The sequence below is a fragment of the Piliocolobus tephrosceles genome, chromosome 11 (genome assembly GCF_002776525.5).
Source record: "Piliocolobus tephrosceles isolate RC106 chromosome 11, ASM277652v3, whole genome shotgun sequence".
Lineage (NCBI taxonomy): Eukaryota > Metazoa > Chordata > Mammalia > Primates > Cercopithecidae > Piliocolobus > Piliocolobus tephrosceles.
This window is the reverse complement of record NC_045444.1, coordinates 85,514,167-85,538,412: the sequence shown is the minus strand read 5'-3', so window position 1 is coordinate 85,538,412 and position 24,246 is coordinate 85,514,167. Positions and strand designations below refer to the sequence as shown.

At 37.6% G+C, this 24,246-nt stretch overlaps 1 protein-coding gene across 4 annotated transcripts in view; it reads left to right on the top strand.

Moving 5' to 3' along the window:
• Nucleotides 1-24,246, top strand: part of SATB2 (SATB homeobox 2) — a 200,579-nt gene that overhangs the window by 69,336 nt on the left and 106,997 nt on the right. For 3 of the 4 annotated variants that reach the window (XM_023218251.2, XM_023218254.3, XM_023218258.3), the window contains 2 exons: nucleotides 19,659-19,785; nucleotides 20,984-21,107. The exons of the other annotated variant lie outside the window; for it this stretch is intronic. In XM_023218251.2, the coding sequence (XP_023074019.1) occupies nucleotides 19,659-19,785; nucleotides 20,984-21,107 (251 nt within the window). The remainder of the gene's footprint in view (nucleotides 1-19,658; nucleotides 19,786-20,983; nucleotides 21,108-24,246) is intronic. 4 annotated transcript variants of the gene reach the window in all.

The following is a 24,246-nucleotide window of genomic DNA, read 5'->3' as shown; positions in this document are numbered from 1 at the left end:
CTGGCCCTCTTTGAATTTCTCAGCCCAGCCCAGCCTTTCTTGTTTTATGATCATCATACTTTTTTCCCCCATATTTCTGCCCAGCACCCTCTTTTTACCACTCTTTGCAAGGGAGGTTATTTATTTATTTATTTTTTATCCCTTGGGCCATTTTCCCTGACTACCTGATTATTCTTTCTCATAACATCCTATTATTTTCTTTCTTTCTTTCTTTTCTTTTTTTTTTTTTTTTTTTTTTTTTTGAGACAGAGTCTTGTTCTGTTGCCCAGGCTGGAGTGCAGTGGCACCATCTTGGCTCACTGCAACCTCCACCTCCCAGGTTCAAGTGATTCTCCTGCCTCAGGCTTCCTAGTAGCTGGGATTACAGGTGCCTGCCACCACGCCTGGCTAATTTTTTTTTTTTTTTTTTTTTTTGTATTTTAGTAGACACTGGATTTCACCATGTTGACCAGGCTTGTCTTGAACTCCTGACCTCGTGATCCGCCTGCCTTGGCCTCCCAAAGTGCTGGGATTACAGGCGTGAGCCACCGTGCCCAGCTTCATCCTATTATTTTCATTTCTAGCACTTGTTATATTTTTAATTATATCTTTTCTTATTGGTGAGACTAAGTAGACCTAAGTTTCACGAGTATGGTCACCATGTCGATCTTTTTCACCATGTCTAGCCTGAGTAAATACCCCAGAAATATTAAAATGAATGAATGAATGAGAAAGTTTAGTGATAAAGAATATTAGCATGACACAGCTTTTTATGTTCAAAAGATATATGTGGGATTTTGGGTCCAACAAAATACACCTGATTGAATTAGTTGAATCAGGCCTACATCCCTGGACCTCCTTTAGCCTACCACACTTGTTATTTTTAATTCTTACTGACTCATTTGTTAAATATAACCAATGTAGGTTAAATAATCAATTGGAGATTTCTCAGGTATTTAAGACAGAAAGACTTAAGCAGCCTAATGTAGAAGAGATCTTGGTATAGTGAAAAGAATGTGGGCTTTGGAGTCAAAAATACGAATTTAAATAGTTATTGTGCCTGTTAGCTGTATAATCTCGAAAAACTGTCCCCTGGTGTTCTGATCTGCAAAATGTGATGATAACACCTACCTCATTGGTTTGTTGTGAAAATTAAAGGATGTTAAGCCCTAGCTCTGTGTTTGCCACAAATAGACTCTTCATTCATGATATTATTATCATTGTCTTATTGTTATTATGTAAGTGCAAATAGCAAATAGTTTCATCATTTTTTTGCTTTTGGTTTTTGCTTCATCTCTAAAATGGGGATCTTACTTTAAAGGAATAATGTGAAGATTAAATGGCGTAATGTATAAATGTGTTGATGGCACAACACCTAGTGCAACTCTACCTGGCTCATAGTTGACCCTCAATAAATATACATGGCTAATAACAATAACAGCATAAAAGAATTGGTATCATATTACTTGGTGGCAATTTGGAGACTTTAAATTCTAGGTATTCATTTGCCAAATATTTATTGGATGTCTGTTTTATGCCAGGTGCTTAGTTCAGTGCTAGAGCAACAAGGAGGTCTAAGATGGAGCTCTGTTGAGTAGCCTACATTTTAATAAGGAAAGGAGATTTCACATGAATTATATAGTTATTCACCCCATGACTAAATACAAAGTGCGGTGAGATTAATTCTCTTGGAGGGAATAGGAAAAGTGCTATTCTCTCAGGAAGTACTGTTTGAGTTGGGTCTCAAAGGCTAAGCAGCATTCTCCAGAGGATAAGAAGTACCTTGTTCTGAGGAAGATAATATGAGTTTTGGAGTCAGGCAGACTTGGATCCCAGTGTCTGCCATTTAACATCCTTGTAACCTTAGGCAAGTCATCTATTCTAACCTAAAATGGAGATGTTAATATCTATATTGATGTAGTTTCAGTGTTATCCCTGCCTAAAACTCACATGGAGATGTAATCACCAGTGTTGGAGGTCGGGCCTGGTAGGGGGTGATTGGATCGTGGGGTAGATTTCCGACTTCTGTTCTCTCAAAAGTGAGTGAGTGAGTAACCATGAGATCTGGTTGTTTGAAAGTGTGTGGCACCTCCCTGCTTCTCTTGCTCCTGCTCCCACCATATGAGCTACCTCACTCCTCCTTTGCCGTCCACCATGAATGTAAGTTTCCTGAGGCTTTCCCAGAAGCTGAGCAGATGCCAGCATCATGCTTCTTCCTGTACAGTCTATGGAATGGTGAGCCAATTAAACTTTTTTCTTTATAAATTACCCAGTCTCAGGTATTTCTTTGTAGCATTGTGAGAACAGACTAATATATATATATATATATAATAGGATTTTTGTGAAAATTAATACAATGACAAAGTGTCTGGCATGCAGCAAGAATTTACAAATGCAGGGTCTTTGCAATCACCTGGAAAATACTTCTCTCCACACTAGGAAATTACAAAATGACTTTCACTCCCAAGAATTCATAGTTCTATGTCTTTACCTGATCAAACATGAATTCTACTTAGTAAAGTCTTTTTAATTTAATTTAATTTATTTATTTTTCTGAGACAAGGTCTGGCTCTGTCACCCAGGCTGGAGTGCAGTGGCAGGATCTTGGCCCACTGCAACCTCTGCCTCCTGCGCTCAGGCCACCCTCCCACCTCAGTCTCCCAAGTAAATGGGACTATAGGTACACACCACCATTCCTGGCTAGTGTTTGTATTATTTTGTAGAGATGGTATTTTTTCATATTGCTCAGGCTGGTCTTGACCTTGTGAGCTTAAGGGACCTGCCCACCTTGGCCTTCCAAAGTGCTGGGATTATAGGCATGAGCTACTGTGCTCGGCCTAAATCTTACCTGTATCTTTATCTTTAAAAGTTCAAAGATCGGCTGTTCATCACCACTTCAAATTCAATTTATTAGAAGATTTACGTAGCTCATAGGAGTTACTCTTTTACCCACTGTTAGAAAAAATAGTCTTCATTCTGTGAGTCTTTATTTTATTTTTTTATTTCCATACTGGTCAAACCTGTTGAATCTTCTAAGATTCTAAACAAGAAGTCAGTCATTTTAGCTCTTTATTATTGTGTTTACTCTTTATAACATCAACAATAATAGTAGTTTACATTTGGTTAAATGTTTAAAACTTATAGTGAACCCGAATTCATATTACCTAATTTAATGTCCTCAAAAGTCCTTTGAGGTGGAGGCCATCATCATCTTGTTTACAGATGAGGAGAACGAGAGGCACTGAGTGTGGGTGACTTGGTCCTGTGATTCTAATTCAAAACTTTATACTGTAGGGGAGGAAAAACTTAATGTTTTCTTCTACCCCCTAGAGCTCTTCTCCACCCAGGACCCTATAAATTGAATGACAAAAGGCAGATTCAGAAGAGGAAACAAAGAGAAGTTTGTTAATGTGTGCATCTGTATCTGCTTCTCAATTGTCTTCAACTCAGAATAATCAATATGAGAAATAGCGTATTTTGGGGGGTTGTATTCTGCTACCTGCTTTTCTGTTTTTCACATCTGCAGATTCTGTTGTTTTCTCCAAGGTGACCAGTTGCTCATCCTCTTTTTGTTTTTTCTCTCTACTGCAGTAGTCTTTAGTTCCTGTGTGGCCCAGGTTATTCAGCAGTTCCCTATGACCCAGATTCTCTTGTCTAGAAAACATGTCTGTTTTTTTATTGATAGATTGGTATTTCTTAATCATGTATTAATAGTCTACATTGGCTTCTCATTGCGCTGAGAAGCAACTTCAGGATCCTCTTACCTTCTTCCCCCAAACCACTAGTCACTCTTTATTTCCTATTGTTAATTCTATCATCCTGATAAGGTGAATGAAATGTACTTAAAATATAACTTCTTTAAGGTGGAACCATTTCACTTGCAACATTCTTTTGTCCCATAGCACTCTGCTAAACTACTAGCTTTCATATATCTTTCTGTTTTGTTTGTTTGTTTTTGAGACAGTTTCTCTTTGTCGCCCAGGCTGGGGAGCAATGGTCTCGACTCACAGTAAACCCTGCCTCTGGATTTAAGTGATCCTCCCACCTCAACCTTTGGAGTAGCTGGAAATCCAGCAGCACGCCACCATGCCTGGTTCATTTTTGTATTTTTAGTAGTAGTGGGATTTCACTATAGTGGCCAGGCTGGTCTGGAACTCCTAACCTCAACTGATCTGCCTGCCTCAGCCTCCCAAAAGTACTGGGATTACAGGTGTGAGCCTCCGCGCCCGGCCGTCTTTCATATATCTTTCTAAAGCAAAAAAAAGCCAAATTCGTCAATCATGGTTTCCTTTGGGACTTCTAGACCTACATTAACTCTATTTTTAAAAATTACCTGATACACTTAGCTTTGTGTGTTTATTCTTTTTCCCCAAATTTTGTGTGGCTTATATTAGTTACTATTCATTACTGTTGAGTTATTTTTCAGATTCACCCATACTTGAACTGAATGAGTTTGATTATAAATTCTTGGGATGTAAAGAATGCTGCCACTTTAAATTATTCTATGACCAGCAGAAACCAGTGTTGAGATGAAAATGGTGATATTTAATATACTGTTTTTCTCTATTAGGCATATCATAGATTTAACAATAATTATTAGATTTGGAGTCTCTGCTAGCTGCAGCCTTTTCCCAAATTCAAGGTATATTTCTGTGTAGCATGTCTTCACAAAACATAAAAACACTAAACTGAAATTAAAACTGATTTGAAAGTATACTAGAGAGGATTGTGAAGATCTATGAAAATACATGAGTTTTTTTTAAACATTTGTGATCACTGCCTACTCCATTTCCTAGCACCTTTTATTTTGTTATTCTTCTTTAGGTAAACAGCCATTCAGGAAGATGGCTTGTGCAAAAAGAATGAAAATAAAGGCATGAAGGAAAATGTATGCACTAGCATCTCCTGTCTCTCCCTCTGAGGTTTCATGTATGCTCCGATTCAAAAACCAGTTTAAAAATAAAAAAGATGAGGGCGGTTGCAATCTGCTTCATTTTATGCAGATTAGGTATGGCCCTCAGGCACCTGCCAAATTGCTAATATGGCCTTCCGTTGGGTGTGATTAGTGTGAACCCAGACCTTTTCCATTAAAGCAGAAATGAATTTGTTGGGAATAAGCTAACAACAAAAGTGATATTTTCACTAATAACCATGGGTCAGGTTGCATTAGAGCAGTTTCTCAGTGCGTACCGGAGGCAGACTACCCTCAGTATTTATGATTTCCTCTATCCTCACTTGGCTCCTCCCTGAGGACATCATGGCTTTTAGAGACCAGGTGACTGTGACCTCCTTTTATACTGAAGCTACTTTGAGAGGTAATTTTCTTCTACATTCCAAATGCAAAATGTTACTCTCATTTTTGTAAAACACATCTGTAGGACTTACACTTGTAATAACAAATATCTTAAATTATCCAGAGTGAATGTTTATATAAGGATAGTCACTCTGGGCAATTGAATTTTTGGATAATTCCAATAGGCATTTTGAGTGCCCCTGGGTGAAGCATTAATTATCTTCCAAAAAGATAATGGAGAAAAAAATATGGAACTATCAAGCATCTCTTACGACTCTATTAGAACACATTTTTAAGAAAATATTTTGATACCAATGATTGCATTTTGTGGGAAAATAATTAGAGGTTTGTGTGAACTAAGTAGCAACTAGAAGTTCAAAAAGACAAATTGGGCCCTATCTGCAGATTTGGGTGCATAAAGACTTATACAAAGTAAAGTCAGCTTTGTCAGTTGCCTAATTTAGCCCATATTGAAAATTACTGGATCTTTAGCATGAGCAGTGTTTCATGTGAAGTTATTTTGTGACCCAAATTATTTCTTGTCCATGGAGGAGTAAGAAACACATTTAACAGTTGACATTCTGCATCATCATGGACAGACCAGAGAGAGAAGTAGCTACACCCAAAATACATATGAAAGTATTTTATGTGGGTTTGCTTCACATTGAATGGTTTATAGATGAATAACAGATTTATTTTTAAAGGCTTTATTCTGATTTATTATAAGCATTATTGAATGTACTACCCCAACCCAGTATTTTGTGTCTTCAAGTAATTTGATAGCAAGGACAAGAATTGCAAAGCTTTTGTTTCTTATTTCTTAATTTTATTTGGCAAAGTACAAATTAAACGCTAAAATTATCTGTCACGTAGATGTGATTGGGGAAGAAATTTATAATTATTTTTGGACTCTTACAGTTCTTAGAACATAATCATATTTCAATATTATTATACAAGCATTTTTTTTTTTTTTGAGTGTCTACTAAGTGTCAGGCACCAGGCTAGCTTAGATGAATGAGGTGGTTTCTGGTTGATTATGACCAGTTTTGAGATGTATCCAAGTGTGCAAGAACCACAAACTGATAAAGAAATGTTCATGGGCATTTTAACTTAACAAAGATTTAACTTACCTTGACTCATACAGGAAACTGTTATCAGAATTTAAAAATTAATGACTTGCTCTTTATTTCTGGTACAAATTAATTTTAATGTAACATTGGGTAACTTGGTCAACTACTTTCTTCTAGTGTAGCAACATAATAATACCATGATAAACTTAAATGCCCAGTTTCTTGATGGATTATTATAAGGTGCTTATGATAAAACAAGATTGAACAATTAAAAATGAGTAGAGGTAAACTGGGGCCCACTAAGGTATCATCAGTATCCAAAGGCTCATCTGTATTCAGAAAATTAGACATGAAGGAAATCAGTCTTATCGTAGTGAATATTTTCATGCTTTTCTCCCCACATGTTCTAGAATGTATATGTTAACAATGAAAGCAAAACAAAATAAAATAACATGAAATGAGATTAAATGAATCTTTTTTTTTTTTTCTCATTTAAGTTAGTGGCCTAAGTGACTAAATATATTTTGATTTGTGATTTTCCTTCCTTTTAGGGGTGGGAAATTGATGGTGATATATTAGAATCAAAATGAAACACCACTTAAGTTATTTTAAGGATGGTTGAATTTAAAAAAATCCACATGACACTTTAGCCCTTGGGGCCCCTTTGCAGGGTTTTATATATTTTTATTTTTACTTATTTATTTATTCATTTATTTACTTATTTTAGAGTCAGGGTCTCACTCTGTCAGCCCTCCGAGTAGCTGGGACTGCATGCAGGCACATGCCACTACGCCTGTTTTTTTTTTTTTTTTTTTTTTTTTTTTTTTTTTTTTTTTTTTTTTTTGCAGAGATAGGGTTTCTCTTTATGTTGTCCAGGCTGGTTTCCAACTCCTGGGCTCAAGCAGTTCTCCCACCTCAGCCTCCCAAAGTGCTGGGATTATAGGCATGAGCTATAGAGCCTGGCCCACAGCCTTTTTTCTAAGAGAACGTAATAGAAATCTACAGTATTAGCTCTCATACAGTTCTTGCCACCTTCTTATCTTTCTTACCGGGTTTTATATCTTAAAGCTCTGAATAAAAGTAAATCTTGTCTACATGTGGTGGATCTTCATATATCAGTGATTTCTAGGGAATTTATCAATATTTATAATCAGATAATTTTGGGATTTTTATACCTTGCTCCCAATTTTCAGCATCATAGTTCCTGAGCAAATTTAATTTATTTACTTATGTGGTTTATGCTAGGGGCTTCATTGGTCATATGCAAATATATCTTTAAGAAGAGGGGATTACTTATTTATGGAGGTATGTAAGCAATTTATTCTATTGGGTACTACGCAAAATGCAAAATTGATCTGAGAGTGTCTTCTCCTAATAATTGTGTTATTGTCTTTCATTAACATAAAAGTGTCCTGGGGAAAGTTACTCTTTAATAATTTTAACAGAAAGAACTAATGAACACAATTATATTTATGTAGATAGAGAAGTCCATTAGTAGTCGGTAAGCAGCAGCTTCTGTTGTATTAGGAAGAAGTACAGTCGACAGAATGATATTCAGTTTAAAAAAACCTGATTGAGCCATATTTTTTTTTCGGTTGATATGAAAGCCATTGTTGTTTTGCTCACCAACTGGCAGACCTTCAATTATCCTGAATTTAGAAGTTGTTCACTATACTTTGAAAGTTTAAAAATGAGCCCTCCCTGAGAAACAAAAAGCTGGATGCTTGCCATTTTGTTTTTTTAAGAAAAGTAGAACTTTAATGGCAGAAAAATCAATCTACCAATTCAATGCTGACTTTATTTTCGGTTTTGAAGGCTTGATGTGTTTTTAAAATGACAGTAATCAAGGCTACCATTATTAATCCCCAAAGTTTTGGGGCATCATTTTGATCTAGAATGTCAGAAATGCAAGGGGCAATGGAGATTATCAATAAGTCTCTGGGATTGTAGTAGATTCCACAAGGTTTAGTTGAGGGTTTCAGCTGTTGAGGCTTTTCTCTGTGCCTTTATCAGGTGTCTAGAACATCTCTTGGGCTAGTCTTCCTGGATATCCAGGGTACCAAGAGTAAGGGCACTCACTTTTCCGTATGTTGGGAGTTGGCAGAATGCTGGGGAAGGGTCTGAGAGCACAAGGTAAACCTGCAAAGAAAACTGGCACTGCCCACGGGCCATGGCACAGTGACCCTTCCAGCTTCATCCTCCCTCCCTCCCTCCCTCCCTCCCTCCCTCCCTCCCTCCCTCCCTTCCTTCCTTCCTTCCTTATCTCTGAGCCTCTACCATCTGCCAGGCACCGAGTTATCTGTGGAACTTACAGTCTGGTGAAGAATAAAGGTGCCAAATATTTTTAAGTGCAGAGGCTCTCTGGGATCATTTGTAACAGGGTGGGTGGTCCCTGATGCCTTCTCTGATTGCGGACACTCCTACAGATGGCAAAATGGAGGTTCAAAGACAGTAAGTGGCCCCAGTCAGTAAGCTCGGACAAATTTCCTATCCTAGGGTCTTTGGACTATATCAGATGACTTGCCATGTCAGCAGGTGACATTTTAGAAGATCCAAGTTTTTGCTTCTTTAAGTAAAGGCAACTTTCCCTTAAAAACATCCTAAAAAATATAATGCTTACCTCTTTTATGTTGACTTACAATTCATTAATGCCAACATATGTTTGTACAGCACTTTATAATTTTCAGTGCACTGTAACTCATGTTGTTTTATTGTAATTACCATCTTGTGAGTCAGGCAGGGGAGTTTGTTTCTTGTTTTAGCTTTTAACTTCCCATTTTATAGAAGAGAAAATAGGGGCCCAGAGAGGGTAAACGAGTTATCTACAGATGCAGAGCTGCATCCAACAGAGGGCAGATCCAGGATCTGGGATCTGTTGATTGCCAGGCTGTTGCTTTTCAAACAAAGGTGGGTATGCGACATACATACACACACACTGTGTTTTAGGCATCCTCATTTTATGGGGCTGTAGCCAGAGTTGTTAGAACAAGTTAAATTGACGTGACCTTTGCCTTTTGGTGGTTTATAGTCTAAATATGTTAAAAGAAAAAAGTTTCAAGTTTATTAATATACAAGAAACTATTTTTTTTTTCTGGGTATTGTCTATTCAGCCTATGCCAAGTCCTTCACACTTAAAAGGAAATAAAACACAGAGTGCACCTTAGCCCTACTTTCCTACTTATATGTCATAATGTTCCTCTTTCTCTTCAACAGTAATGAGATTTGCCAGTGAATTGAGGATTTGAAGGAAAAAAAAAAAAAGGAATCTGGGAATTTTGGTTTTCTGCTCTTTTGAGGAGAATTAGTGGATTATTCTAGATGCTCCCAGTCCTTGCTTTTTACTGGGCACCCTGGGCAGTGAGGTCCAAATTTGGCTTATCACCAGCATCTCCTGGGATCTACCCCTGGAGCTTTTGTTTCAGAAGCCAGGATGAGGCTCATGACTGCTCTACAGATGAACTTGGAATCCATTTACTTCATCTGACCACTCCAGACACCACAGTTCTTACTAATCTGCAAATTCCTGGGAATGAAGAGAATAACAATCCATTAGTGACCTCTTCTACCCTCCAGATTATCTCTGTGTAATCCAGCTGCCACAGGGTAACTAGATGTGCAAAGGGAATAGCTTCTAACTCTACCACAGTTCCGTTGCCCATCAATTTATATGGCATATTTCTGACATTGCTGAATATTTTTGGGCTCAAATAGGCCATTGTCATTATTTATCACCATGTATGTTGTGGCTGTAAGTCTACTTTTGATTCAATTAGAGAAACATTTGCCTACTGAGAGAACACCTCCTGTATTGGACTCTTGGCTTTTCTTTTGGCCATTAAAATGGTAGTGGTATATTTTAAAATTCGGTTTGCAGCCTTTAAATATGACATTTCCAAAAAATGTAAATCAAGGAATATCTTTAAATGTAAAACATCTGAAACCATGTGCATTATTAGGTTTAATAGAGTGTATATGAAAATGTCCCTGATATGTATATGAACATTGAAAGTAAAATTTATTAAAATATTCTTAAGGGAACAAAAATAAACCCCCCAAATCTTCAAACCAAAAGTAGTTGCCACTTCTACCAGTTATAGCCGTAGTTGCTTCTATGTATTATAGTTTCTTAGCGAATTACTGTGAAATCAGGTTAGTTGGAACATGAATAAAAATGTACAACAAAAATGAATATACATTTGCCTTCATATTATTAATATATGGCAATGTTTTCTTTGATAATCCTCGTGCCATCATAATATTGCCCTTAGGATTAGGTATTACGTAACCCTAAATTGCAGGAAACACAATATGCCTGGAGGACAATTCTAGAATATGTAACTGGGAGAGTGCAATTGATAGAGAGTTTCCAGGGGTATTGAACCCAGAGATGGAGTACTTGGAAAGCCAGGTCCTCAAGAAAACCTATTGCAACGTTTTAGTTCCCATCTAAAAAGAACATAATTAATTAGGATGTGAAATATGTGAGGCAACTCTATTCTTAGACCTTCAGTGGGTCCCTAGAGGATGCAGAAACACTGGCTAAACATAAGTTATGAACAGCATCTGCTAGAATGTAGCAAAGTATGTTTAAAAGAGTATACTTTTTCCCTTGTGTCTTTGATTATTGAAGATATTTTGGGGGGACAAATACTAGGGGGAAGTCTCTTTATGCAAATGTATTTCTGAATATAAAGGAGGAAAAAAGAGAGAAGCTTGTGTTACCTGCCAAAATTAGTTTTTAAATTTAAAACTCTTTTAGAAAATGATTAAACTTAGAACAACAATAAGAAAATATGTACTGGATGAAATAGTTTTTAACCAGTGACATAAGTTTAGAACCAACCCCAAATAAGTTCTCATCACACTTTTCTTTCTCATTTGTCTTACTCCTCCATGTAATAGTTTTAAATGGCACTCTTATGAAATAAATAAATAAACACCAACCACATTTTTTTTTCATATCCTGACCAATATTTTGGCTGTTTTACAGAAGAACTGGAATTCTGAAAATTAAATAAAGATTTCTGAAATGCTAACTTCAGAAAGTTTTATTTAATTTGTGGAATAATTTTGTTCTCTCCCTCTCCATTTTTTTTCAATAAGGTCTTTATTAATTTAGTCTAGTTACTTAGTGCTTATATTAAATAATCTAATAAAAGTCAGGGTTGTAACATAACATTTCCCAAATGTGAAGCAGCATCTATTACATGAGACAAAATCTTTATGCCGCAAAATTGTAAAAGCTATGTATAGAATTACAAGGCACCAAATGGTACTGTATATATTTCTAAAATAGAACGTTTCTGTAGTGTAAGGGGGTAGTCAGCTCAAAAAAAAAAAAAAGTGACAGACAGCTGTATCACTATAGTTTATTCAGAAAGTACTCTAAAATTAATTTTGATTTTTAAATAATAATCTTCTTGATAATTTCCTCTGAAAGATAGAAATACGATTTAAATATAAAGGTTAGTATTTTTAAAGAGTAAAAACTACTTTCTTTGTGTTTGTCAACGTTACCGGAATTCTTGCAAATAGAGAAGTTATCTGTGGGGATGGGAAACAGTGCGTTGTGTGTGTGTGTGCGCACACACTTGCATCTCTCGACTTTTAGATCAATTCATATGACAGTATATCTTCAGTGTTTATTTTGAATCAATGAATTATTTATTTTTGTCTGGCATTTCCTTTTGTATTGTTATAAATACAGGATTAAATCCATTGTAGGCTCCCAGACAAGTATGTGGTGAGGTTTCATTAATTTGTGTAAGTTATAAAGGCACTTGAATAATGTAAGATGACTCAAAAAGGCTGTTTCATTTTCCACTTGCTTTTACCCCAATGCAAGCCATTTGAAATATATATAGAGAGAGTCCTTAAAATCAAAGCAGAAGGTGTAGAAGAGTTAGGTTTATTCCAATAACTTGTATTGGGGTACTGCTAAACTATGCATTAAAAAGGAAAATATGTGTACTTCAAAAACCATTTTTGTTTTGCCTTTTTTTCTTTTTCCTTATTGAAAAGTCATTCTCACTACAGGTTTAGCAATAATAACTAAAATTTATGTGTTTTTGCTGCTACAATTTGGTGATATACCACAGTCAGGCCACAGGTTAGAAACACAGGCTGAATTATTATATACTGCTGGGTAGTGATTTCCCATGAACTGATTTATGGATAAATAATTCTATGTTCTTATTATATAGGATAGACAGTTTTTAATTTCTTTAACAAAGCATAGCTGAACAACAGAAAATTATATGCTATAGCATAAGAACACAACCACTCTGAGGAGGATAAACAGATGCAATCAATGTCATGAGTTCGCCTATTTTTACAAGGAGCCTCATCAGCAGTTGGTATTGTGGAAATAATACCGAGAACCAGAAGCCCCAAGGCTTAGTTCTTCTAAGTCTGGGGTTTTTATTGACACTCTTTTGCGGAGATCTTTTCCAGGGAGTTATGAGATATACAAACACCAGCCTTTTGATATTAAAGCTAATGTCTCACTTTTTTCTCAGGCTGAGTTTTCATTTTGCTTTAAAAATTAATGTTAAAATGAACCTGGAATAAAAGAAAATTATCCATCCTGCTGAATTATAAGAATACTGCTGCTATCTTGCTGGGTTGCTTATATCTGTTTCTCAGATTGGTTTGTGGGCTTTATTGTGCAGTATACCAAATCTGTATCTATTTTATCAGCACCTATCTACATACCACTGCAAACTGTGAGAATTGTTCTCATATACTTCACAGGCGGCCTATTGTAGGCCTTCATGAAGTAAATATTTCTCACATTTGAGGTACAGGGGTAAAAGCTATCATCTTGGTTTATTTTAGGAGTAGTTTTTCTTAGCTATGTGTTTAGCAATAATACACTTCTCTGCTCAATTGTGAGCTCCATAATTCCAGGGACAGTATATATTGAGGTTATCTTTGCATCTTAGTGACTTATGCTGGACACACACAAGAAAAAATTGTTGAATGAATGCTTCATGCTTAATACAAACCCTTCTAATGGCCCATTGATTATATTGTGTTATCATATTTTATTTTATTCTCAGATGTGATTGACTTTCTAAAAGCTTGAATCAAATATTGATCAACTATAATGTGTATTATCACCACTCTTTTGTTTTTATATAATTAGAGGCAAATAATACTAAAAATATGAATTATGCATTTACTGAGAATAGTAACTGTTTTCTTTGAGATAAATACCAAAAACATATGAACACAAACAACTATTGATATTTCTTTTGGTGAAATGTCAGCTCTTTAACTCTGGCAAATACTGCATTGAGAAAATAAAAACACTGGTTTCCATTATTGCATCTTTTTAATTTTAGACAAAAATTGCCTCCAGTCCCAATCTAATTTTATATCACTAATGGGAAATTTACCTACAATTGCATTTTGTTATTGGTCTGTACACATTACACATTGAGTGGATTGGTACTCTCTATTTTGGTGAACAGATTTGTCTGGATATAAACAGTTTTATTTATACTGTGCTCAATTCAGTCATGTTAACATTTATATGAATTTCAACCCCAAAATAAAGGCCCATAATTTGTGACTCAAAGACCTTGAAACAGCATCTGTAATAGTCTTCAACACCAAGCATTTTCTAAATGTTTGCAGATGATAAATTCCTTGTAAATAATAAAGATGATTGGAAAACAGTGTTTATGTCTCATATGGCACTGTTGTGGGAAACTATTTGTTCCAGAGAAGTCCCAAGTGTAGCTGGCTTTTCAATCTTCTGTGCCTGTAATGTCACCTGTTTGCTCACTGGTCTCATTTATTCCTTGGTTTAACATTAAATGTCCAGACACTGCCTGATATGTGACTGTGGATGCACTCTGGCCCTCCTCTCCAGGGGCCCATTGTGTCGTTGGGCACTTGGACGTGGGTACATCCTCAGGACAGAGGTAGCAGAGCTGAGCAGAAAGGATATTGCTCCAGTAGTTCAAAAACTTGCAAAATGAAGCCTAGGTTTTAGTCCTGGTTTTCATCCACTTAGGTCCGTGAAAAGTCATTCTCCTTGGATCTTCAGCTTACTTCCAGGTAGAATGCTGAGTCCAGGCTGTTTTCATAAGGATAAACTAATGGTTATATAAAACGCTGTGCAAACTGTAAAGTAATGTAAAGGAATATTGTGATTAAATAAGTTTCCTATAAAATATACAAACCAAACAAGAATATTTGTTGTACAGTGTTATAGAGAAAGGATTACTTCAGGTGGGTTATCAGGGTTGGAATTATTCGTATGGCAGAATTTCAAGAATAATATAGACAATTTCTAGAAGTGAATATTGGGGGTCAGTACTCTAGAGAGAGTGAGAATGTGATAAATTTTCAGACAAAAAATGGAAATTGCCACGCATTTAGCATCTACTATGTGCCTGGCTGAACTCAAGGGTGTGTGTGTGTGCGTGTGCGCGCGTGTGTGTGCATGCACATGCATGTGCACATGTATGAAATATTTCCTAATTTAATCATCACTAGTTTTTCTCATTTTTCAGATTGGGGTTACAAAACTTACTCATAGAATGTGAATGTTGGGAATAACATCTGTATGCTTGAGTTATGCCGTTATTATTGGCATTTCTCTAGTGCTGCAATATTATCCTCAGTGGCCACATGACTTGTTCTTTCTTCTTTGTCCTTGTTCACTACAATGGAGTGATTAGTGGGGTCTATATCCCTCCTTAGAAGCTGGGAAGAGGCTGTTATAATTGTAACTAGACATACCTACCTGAATTATTTCAGTTCTTTTTTTTCCCCTTGGAGTGCATGCCGTTTTTAATCTACTTGCAGTCCAGTATCAGTTGAGCATCTCAAATCTGAAAATCCAAAATATGAAATGTTCCAAAATCTGAGATCTTTTGAGTGTCAACATGATGCTCAAAGGAAATGCTCATTCAAGCATTTCAGATTTTGGATTTTTGGATTTGGGATGCTTATCTGGTAGGTATAATGCAACTATTTCAAAATCTGAAAAAATCAGAAATATGAATTGCTTCTGGTTCTCCAAGGATTTTGGGTAAGGAATATTCAACCTGTATAAATTAATCTCTGGAAGCTTTGCTTTATTGTTGTTATGTCTACACTAAGAAACTTACAAGGATCTATTTTCCCTTAAGTTTTATGGAGCACTTATTATATAGCAGTCCCAGTGCTAGACTCTCCTTTTCATGTAAAGTCTCATGATAACTCTAAAGGGTAGGCATTGTTCTTATCCCCATTTTACAAATATAGAAATGGACACATGGAAAGACTAAACAATTTGCCAAGGTGACACCTTGACTAAACAAGGTGACAAGCAGAGGAAGCTGGGTGGAGACTCACCTTTGACTCTAGACCTTACTCCTAACCTCTGACCTATACAATGTGCTACTGAGTCAGGCATTCATGGCCTCCCGAAACTTGGAACCAGTCTTTTCTTCTAGTTTGCCTCTCACTTGAGCCAGTGTGATAACAAGAAGAATGAGAGCCTGGTCTTTGAAGTGAATCTGAGCTCTGCTACTTGCTAGTAATATTACCTAGGCTAGTTAAGATAACCCATGCCTTCTGAATCTCCATGTCCTCATGGAGGGAGTTGAAACTAGATATTCGTGGGTAAAGAACTGATAGAGAAATTGGAAGTACACCTATACTAGGTTTGGTGGTGCAGAAAATAAGAGACTGAGGGAACAGAGAGATTGTCATAGTGTTTTTGTTTTAAAGTAGGGGAGGGCTAGGTGCAGTGGCTCATGCCTGTAATCCCAGCACTTTGAGAGGCTGAGTTCGAGACCAGTCTGGCCAACATGGTGCAACTCTGTCTCTATAAAAATACAAAAATTAGTCAGGTGTGGTGGCACATACCTGTAGTCCCAACTACTCGGGAGGCTGAGGTGGGAGGTTGACTTGAGGCTGGGAGACAGAGGTTGCAGTGAGCTGAGATCTCACCACTACACTTCAGCTTGGGTGACAGAGCCAGACCCTGTGTCAGGAAAAAAAAAAAAAAAAAAGGTAGGGGAAATCTCAATCTACTTATAGGTCAAAGGAAAGAAGTCACTGAGGAGCAAGGATGGAAGAAATGAATGGGGAAGTGGTGGGAATAGAAGATGGGACATATTGATGTATACTCCTCCTTTGTGATTTAAAACAAAAGTCTTTTATAGACACATGACTGAAAGCTAATATGATAAAAAATCTTTTGAGTCAATATATTTTGAAATAAACTGACTATATCTTTAAGACACATTAAAAAGGTCAAAAGGATGACTAAATTGTTGAGATTAAATTACATTCAGGCTCTTTACTAATTTTTACATTTAATATGCACAATACTCTTGTAAGATCGGTACTTTTATTGTTCCAATTTACAGATGAGAGGATTGAGGTATGGAGAATTTTAAGTAACTTGCTAGGGTTACATAATCAGTAGGTGGCAGAGCCAGGATGTGAACAGAGGCAATTTAACTTGGAAGCCTGCATTCTTAGTCACTATGGTATACTGCTTCCCAATTTGATTTCCTCAATTAACACTTGACTACTATTCCAAGTAATATTTTTGTCTATTTTATATCAGGGAAGGAAGACTGTTCTAAGGAATGATTTTCCAAAGAGGATTAATACAGTGCATTAGACAGAGATCCTGTTTGGAGGAAAGGCTCATTAAGAGTTACTCCAAGCCCCTACCTGGCTGGAACAGAGTGGGCTTCCAGCCATAACTCTCCAGCAGATCTTGTACCTGCAGACCCTGGTAAATAGCTGAGCAGAGACCATGACTTCTAGGACTAGAAGGTTAGTTAATAAGGTGCAAAAAAGGAAAAGCATACACTTCCCATTGCCTGGGAGAATAGCATGTGCCAACAGCTCTCTTCCAAGATATAGAAACCAACCTGTAGCAGCTGCTCTATGTGGAGGTATTAAGTGTTGTTAAAACACCTGTGTGTGTCTAATTCTAGCCCAAACAAGTCGTCTTCCAGCTCATCGGGGGAGGGGGTAAGAATTTACCTATATGGAGATTCTATTTCCAGTAGAATGAGTTGTCTGTTATACCCTGTAGAGATTTCTCTCCCTCTCCTCTCTAAAAAATCGAGGTATAATTTACATACCAAAATGTATGGATGTTAAGTGATTAGTCTGATAAATTTTGACAATTTGTATAACCATGCAACACCATGCCAAACAAGAAAATCCTCATATGTCCCTGTCTATGCAGTGCCCCTTTCTGTCCCTCTGACTTCTATCCCCATTAGATTAGTCTTGCCTGTTCTTATATTTCATATAAATGAAATCATACAGATATATTCTGTTGTGTCTGGCTGTAGTGTGGTGTGTATTCTTACAATGGCATACTTCTTTACAATAAAAAGGAATCAACTACTGACACCACAACAGCTTGAATGAATCTCCTGTGGAGTTGTGCATTGAAGCTTGTAGGGTCCTTTTTGTTATATTACTTGCATAGTCTTAGTAACCAGAATGACCCACAAAATCTGCTTCTTTTACTTGCCTATCATAGTGCACAGTTGTCAACTTCATTCCCTGCCCCATTCTCTCATATATTATCTCTGTGACTTTAGAACACAGCCAATTTATGTTCAACTTATGGGTGATCATGATAATGACTTTTGAAAGGAATTTAAAATTGTAGAATGATTTTTTTAAAAAGGAAATATGTTAGACATGTTACATGGTTTCTTTTTAGTATTTGCAAATGTCAGGAGTAAAAGAAGCAAGGAAGCAGACCCACTCTCTCGTGGGTGGCTGTCCAGTGGGCCCTGGATGTTCATTTCATGACTACTACATGCTGCGTGCTGTGCACTTTTCATTGTCATGAGAGAGAATGTTAAGAAAACTATCCCCGCAAGAAAACAGCTTTTCTTGGCAAGTGAAATATGACTTAAGGAGCCAGAACTGGAGACATACGGTACTATGAATGAGAGCTGTGTTGCTTTATTGGATCTGAGTCCAGGCACTATTTATACTGCAGCATATTCAGCACCAGATTGTTAAATCTTAATACTGAAACAGTGTATCATTTTAATATTTTTGTTCTGTTTATTCCCTGTTTTCAAGCATTATGTCAAGCATTGCGCATTCATTTATTTCATCTTGGACAGGACGTGCCCTGACCAGAAAGTTCATTTCCTATTGTTGGAGTTTTGCCCCGTAGCTATCATTTTGTGAAGCTTTTAAACGTTCACTTGGGTACACAGGTGTTCTCTCTTTGATGACAATATATATTTTTAAAGAACAGTGTAGTTGGACTCACCTGTATTGTCAAAAATAAAAATGCTGTTTTTCTTTGATCACTAAAGTATCACTGCTTTTTATGTGTGGCAATTTCTGACATCCTGGAGACTGTGGGATTTTTCATTGCATACAAATAAAAGTTTTGTTACCATGTGTCATATGTGAAATGGGTTTCTCTATTTTTCTTCATCAATGTTATGTGTGCCCTGTGTCCCAGATAAAATGGGCCTATCTTATGAATAAGTTAGCATTTTCACCATATGTTGCTGAAACCATCCCATGAATCTTCCTCTAACAAGGGTATTCCTAAAATTGCTGCTGTACATAGCCCCAGCTTAAAAAGGATTTTTATTATTTCTTCATTGTTATGCATGTTTACCATATGCAGCAGGAAATCCACAGGGAAAAAGTACTATTGTCACTGTCTAAAGAGCTGAGGAATAAAAAAAAGAGGAAGTTGAGGGCATCTTTGCCATTTCTGATCTGTGGTCAGTCACTGTGGTATTGCATTTGGCCTGGGAAAGCAGCCCCACTCCCTGCTGAAACGCAGACATGGGAGCGAACTCTGACTGCTTCATGAGCTCCAAATGCTGTTCGCACTGGGAATCGCACCACAGTCAGGATGTAACTGCGTACTGAGCCCACACACAGGAATTTTCTTGTACAATTCAAAACTGAATCTTATATTTACTTAAGGCTTACTTTTTTTTTTTTTTTGTCTATGAAATCAGCAGTCCTGTATATTTAGCATCAGCCTTAAGTTAGAATGTGAAACAATTCTGGGGGGAAGGAAGTATCCGTATGGTTTTCTAAGTAATTTAAGAAACAGGAAAACATAAAAGAACTGATTGTCTGTGATTAAACCTCATTCTTTCCTTCCCATCTTCCTGTATAGTTAACTAACTCAATTGTCAGCCAGAAAGAAATAGCTTATTGCTCTGGGTTGTAAAATATCTGAGTGGGCCTTGGATGTTGATGATTGAATGACCTTCTTAACATTGAACAAACAATGGGAAGGTTTAATAAATAGCAGATATGTGTTTATTATGTTTTTCTTCCCTGTGCAGGAATAATCAAGCTGGGAAGGTGGAACCCTCTCCCCCTCAGTTATGTGACAGATGCACCCGACGCGACAGTGGCCGACATGCTACAAGATGTCTATCATGTTGTGACGTTGAAAATCCAATTACAAAGGTGGGTGTTTCTGAACATCTGCTTTTCCTTACTCTCAGAGCTGTTCCGTCAATCATAGATTCACTGCAAAGATTAGCATGTCCTGTCTTTATTAATTTCTGGACATTGGACAAAATGAAAAGAAGGAGAGAGAAGGAGAGAAGGAGAAGGAGGGCCCTTCCCCAGGTGTCTTTATAGTCACATTCCAATTACTTTATGCTTTGTTTTCAGAAGCAGTGAAGTGGTAACCTAGGGGCAGCTTGACAAATCATTAAAAATCTATAGCCCTTAGGAGGAACTTTACACAGTCCCTTATTCGGTGGGTCCTTTAGGCCTGGTTAAATGTGTAGCACATAGTATTTGAAGAATAAACACCTCTGCTGTTTTCAGGTTTGTGTTATGAGGGGAGAGTTTTGTTCTTGTAGGAGGTTTAGCAAGAATGTCCTGACATAGGACATCTTTTTCTTCCCTTTCTGAGGCCACATCAAAACAGACAAACAAACAAACAAAAAAGAACACTTTGTGGCCTGCAGAGATTCTGGGGATGATTTCATTATTTTTTCAAGTATGGCATCCAGAACAAGATATCCCTCTAAAGAACTGGAGGTTCTTTGCAGTCTTTTATTGTAAAGTGCCTGCTAGGTGTGATTTAAGGAGCGTTGTCCTTTAGTGTAAGTGTTTTGGATCTCCCCTTTTTCGGGAATTTATACTTTAAAAATGGACCCCCGGGCATCCCCATCTGTGTCTATGAATGGGTGAGGATCTTAAAAGTCATTTTTTGGTTCAGAAAGCAACTCTGAGCCATTCTATGAGGGTGAGGGTGGGCCTTCCAACTGCAAATCTGACGGGGAATGTTTGTTTACAGTTAACCTTAGGCATGCTCAATAATTACATTTGTATTGGGGAAGTTTATAACCACACTGCCATGCCATCTCCATCAACACATTGGAAAAATCATATTTTATAAAAATAGCATTTCTTGTATCGGAAGTGACTAGTTTTCTTGGATGAGTGGGAGGACAAACTTAAAAGAGACCCCTTGGGCTCTAGCAAAGTCTTGGAGAAGCAGTTTTACTTCTCTTCCTTCACTTAGACCCCATTCTTCAGCATATCTTCTGCAGCTCCCACAAGACCCAAGAATAGCTGCTGCACTGTCTCCTCTTCGGTCAGGGGCCCTGGGTGAGGTGTGTGTATTGTTCATTCTTGATCTGTTTTGCAGTTGTTCAAAGTTGGAAGACTTGCCTGCGGAGCAGTGGAACCATGCCACAGTCCGCAATGCCTTAAAGGAACTGCTCAAAGAGATGAACCAGAGCACATTAGCCAAAGAATGCCCTCTCTCCCAGGTCAGTATCTTCAGGTGGGGATCTGGGAAACAGAAGAAGCCATTGGTAGACTCTCCAGCAGTGGGGTTCCTTCTTCTTAAACAACTGTCTTCTCTTTTATTTATAGACTTACACTGCATTTGAGGTGTAAAAGATTATGTTGCTTCTGGTTGTAGAATAGAAGTTATAACTTATTGGCTGGGCACGGGGTAGCTCATGACTGCAGTCCCAGCACTTTGGGAGGCTGAGGCAGGCTGATTGCTTGAGCTCAGGAGTTCGAAACCAGCCTGGGCAACATGGCGAAACCCCATCTCTACAAAGAATACGAAAATTAGCTGGGCGCGGTGGCATGTGCCTGTAGTCCCAGCTACTTGGGAGGCTGAGGTGGGAAAATTGCTTGAGACTGGGAGGGAGAGATTGCAGTGAGCCAAGATCACACCACTGTACTCTAGCCTGGTTGACAGAGTGAGACCCTGGATCTCAAAAAAATAAAAAATAAAAAATAAAAATTAGCATTTATTGAGACTTTAGGGTAAGGAGAGAGTATTAAAACATTTTATGTATACAGGCTGGGCATGGTGGCTCACACCTGTAATCCCAGCACTTTGGGAGGCTGAGGCCAGAGGATTCCTTGAGCCCTGGAGTTCGAGACCAGCCTGGGTAACGTAGCGAGATATCGAGACCCTGTCTCAAAAAAAAAAAAAAAAAAAAAAGGAAAATAAACGTTTTACATATACAGTCATTAACTTCTCACGTATTTCATCGGAGATAGGGACCAGTGTCTCCATTGTATAGATCAAGAAATAGGAGCTTAGAGAAGCACTTACATTCACTGCCTAAGCATACTAGCTGGCTAGGTGGTAGGTTGAGATGCTACTTCCCACAGCCCCCTTTCAAAGTGGATGCTCCAGAGTGTTGTTTTACTTGATCAACTGGATGAGTCAGCCATGCTAAACCCATCTATGCATGATTTATTGGACCTTTTGCCGGTCTGGTATAGAGAGATGATCTTTACATCATATGCATTTGTAGCGGTTTTATAGTGAATTCACTACAAGAAAATGCATCTTGAGGAAAAGTGATACTCCATTTTTTAGGGAACGTAGCATACACTAATACAAGCCATGAAAATGAGATTGAGAGGATCAAAAGAAGAGCAGTGGACGAAAGGGCTGCCTTTTCCATTTGTGTTCATGAACTGGGACCCCATTTTTTTCTATGGTTGAGATAATATTTTGATTATGGTGGATTAGGGCTGCTGTAGAAATGAACACAGTTGACAAATTATTTAAAGCTTTGAATGGAAATCTGTTTCCTGGTGTGAGCTGCTACACATGATTTAAGACAATGTCTGTTAAGTTCAAGGGAAAATGATGAGAAACCTATTACAGAAACTTGCTGTGCCATGAGCTTTGTTCCAGGGTAAGGGAGTCTCTGAAAGATAGGAAGGCTATTGGTTAAGAGCATGTATCCTGGAATCAGAGCTGGATTCATGTCCTGGTTGACAAGCCTCTATAACCTTACCTTTATGAGCCCCCCTTGTTTGGTTAGTAAAACTGAGTAGTAGTGGTTCTGAGTTATATAAAGAGGATTAAATGATTGGAAATTACATAAAATGCTTGGCCTAATGCGTGGCATGCAATGATGCACTATAAACAGTATCAGCTATTATTATTGAGATATTATGTGAACTGAATGTGTGTGTGTGTGTGTGTGTGTGTGTCTTTGAGGGTGTTTTGGAATTTGGATCCTCTGAAGCAAAGTATGCTATTAATATTTTTGCTTCCAAAAAAAATCAAGAAGGCATGTATAGGCAGCTAGATAGAAAAGGACATTATTCTGACCTTATGTTTAGGACTTTTCATGCACGCCATTTTAAAACCTACCTGTAGATATGTATGTAGATGTTAAAGCCTTGTTGCATACAAAGTTGTCAAATGCATGTTTTGATTATGTTGGTGATACAGAGGAACTGGATAAAGAACGAGTTAGGAAAAGCTGTCAATAATTTTTCCCAAATTTCACAATCATTCACAATTAATTTTCTCTTGCATTCACATAGAAGTCAAAATGGGCTTTGCCTGAAAGTGTACAAGCCTCTAACTTGATATTACCAATTCAGAAATTTATCCCGGGCTTCTGAGGCACGTGGAAGTTTAGTCCAAACTGTTGTATCATGACAGTCATGTTTGGTTATGATTACAAATATGACTAGAGAGGCAACATGAGTGAGGAGAATCTAGATCGGGACCTGAGAGCCCTGGGCTCTAATCTCAGTTCTTTTATGGCAGATATGTGATCCTGGGCAAGTCCATTCACTTCTCAGAGCCTCATTAAACTCTTCTATAAGCTGGGCATCATTGTATTTGCATGTTTCATATAATTCGGAGGGTTGTCTTGTGATGTTCAAATGAGATCATCTTTATTCCTATTATAGGAACCTCTTTCCCCCTCCACTGTCTGCTCTCATGGTTTGCCCATGTAGTTGCCTGACCTAAACAGTTCCTTCTCCTTCACCCTGCTGTTTGATCCTTTGGGTTCCATCACTTCTCCGTCTAAAATATTTTTTGCTTGCGCCACTGCTTTGTTCATTCTTTCATCACCTGTCATCTAAAATATTTCAGGTTTTCTTGCCTCATGACTTTTCTCCTACCACCTGATTCTCCTGTGTTCCTTGTTTATAATTCCCCAGTCACTCCCCCTACCCACCCTATGGGAAGTACAGACTCCATAGCATAAGGACCATCAAGATGACACTGTTCAGCCTTACATTTCACTAGAGCTGCCTTCTTCCCTCTTCCTGCACTCATCCTATATCCAAAACACATTAAATTAATTATTTTGAAATGTTTACCATTGCTCAAAATATCTCGAGAGTGGGAGCAACCTAACTAGTATAGCATTACAAATCTAACAAAGCCACCTTCTGTATTATCTTAAAAATTGATGCCGAGTTTATATTCTAGTCCATATACCTGTTTTGCTGTTTTTTGTTTTTGTTTTTTTGAGATGGAGTCTCATTCTGTCGCCAGGGCTAAAGTGCAGTGGCGTGATCTCAGCTCAGTGCAACCTCCACCTCCCTGTTCAAGCGATTCTCCTGAGTCAGTCTCCTGAGTAGCTGGGACCATAGGTGCCTGCCACCACGCCTGGCTAATTTTTT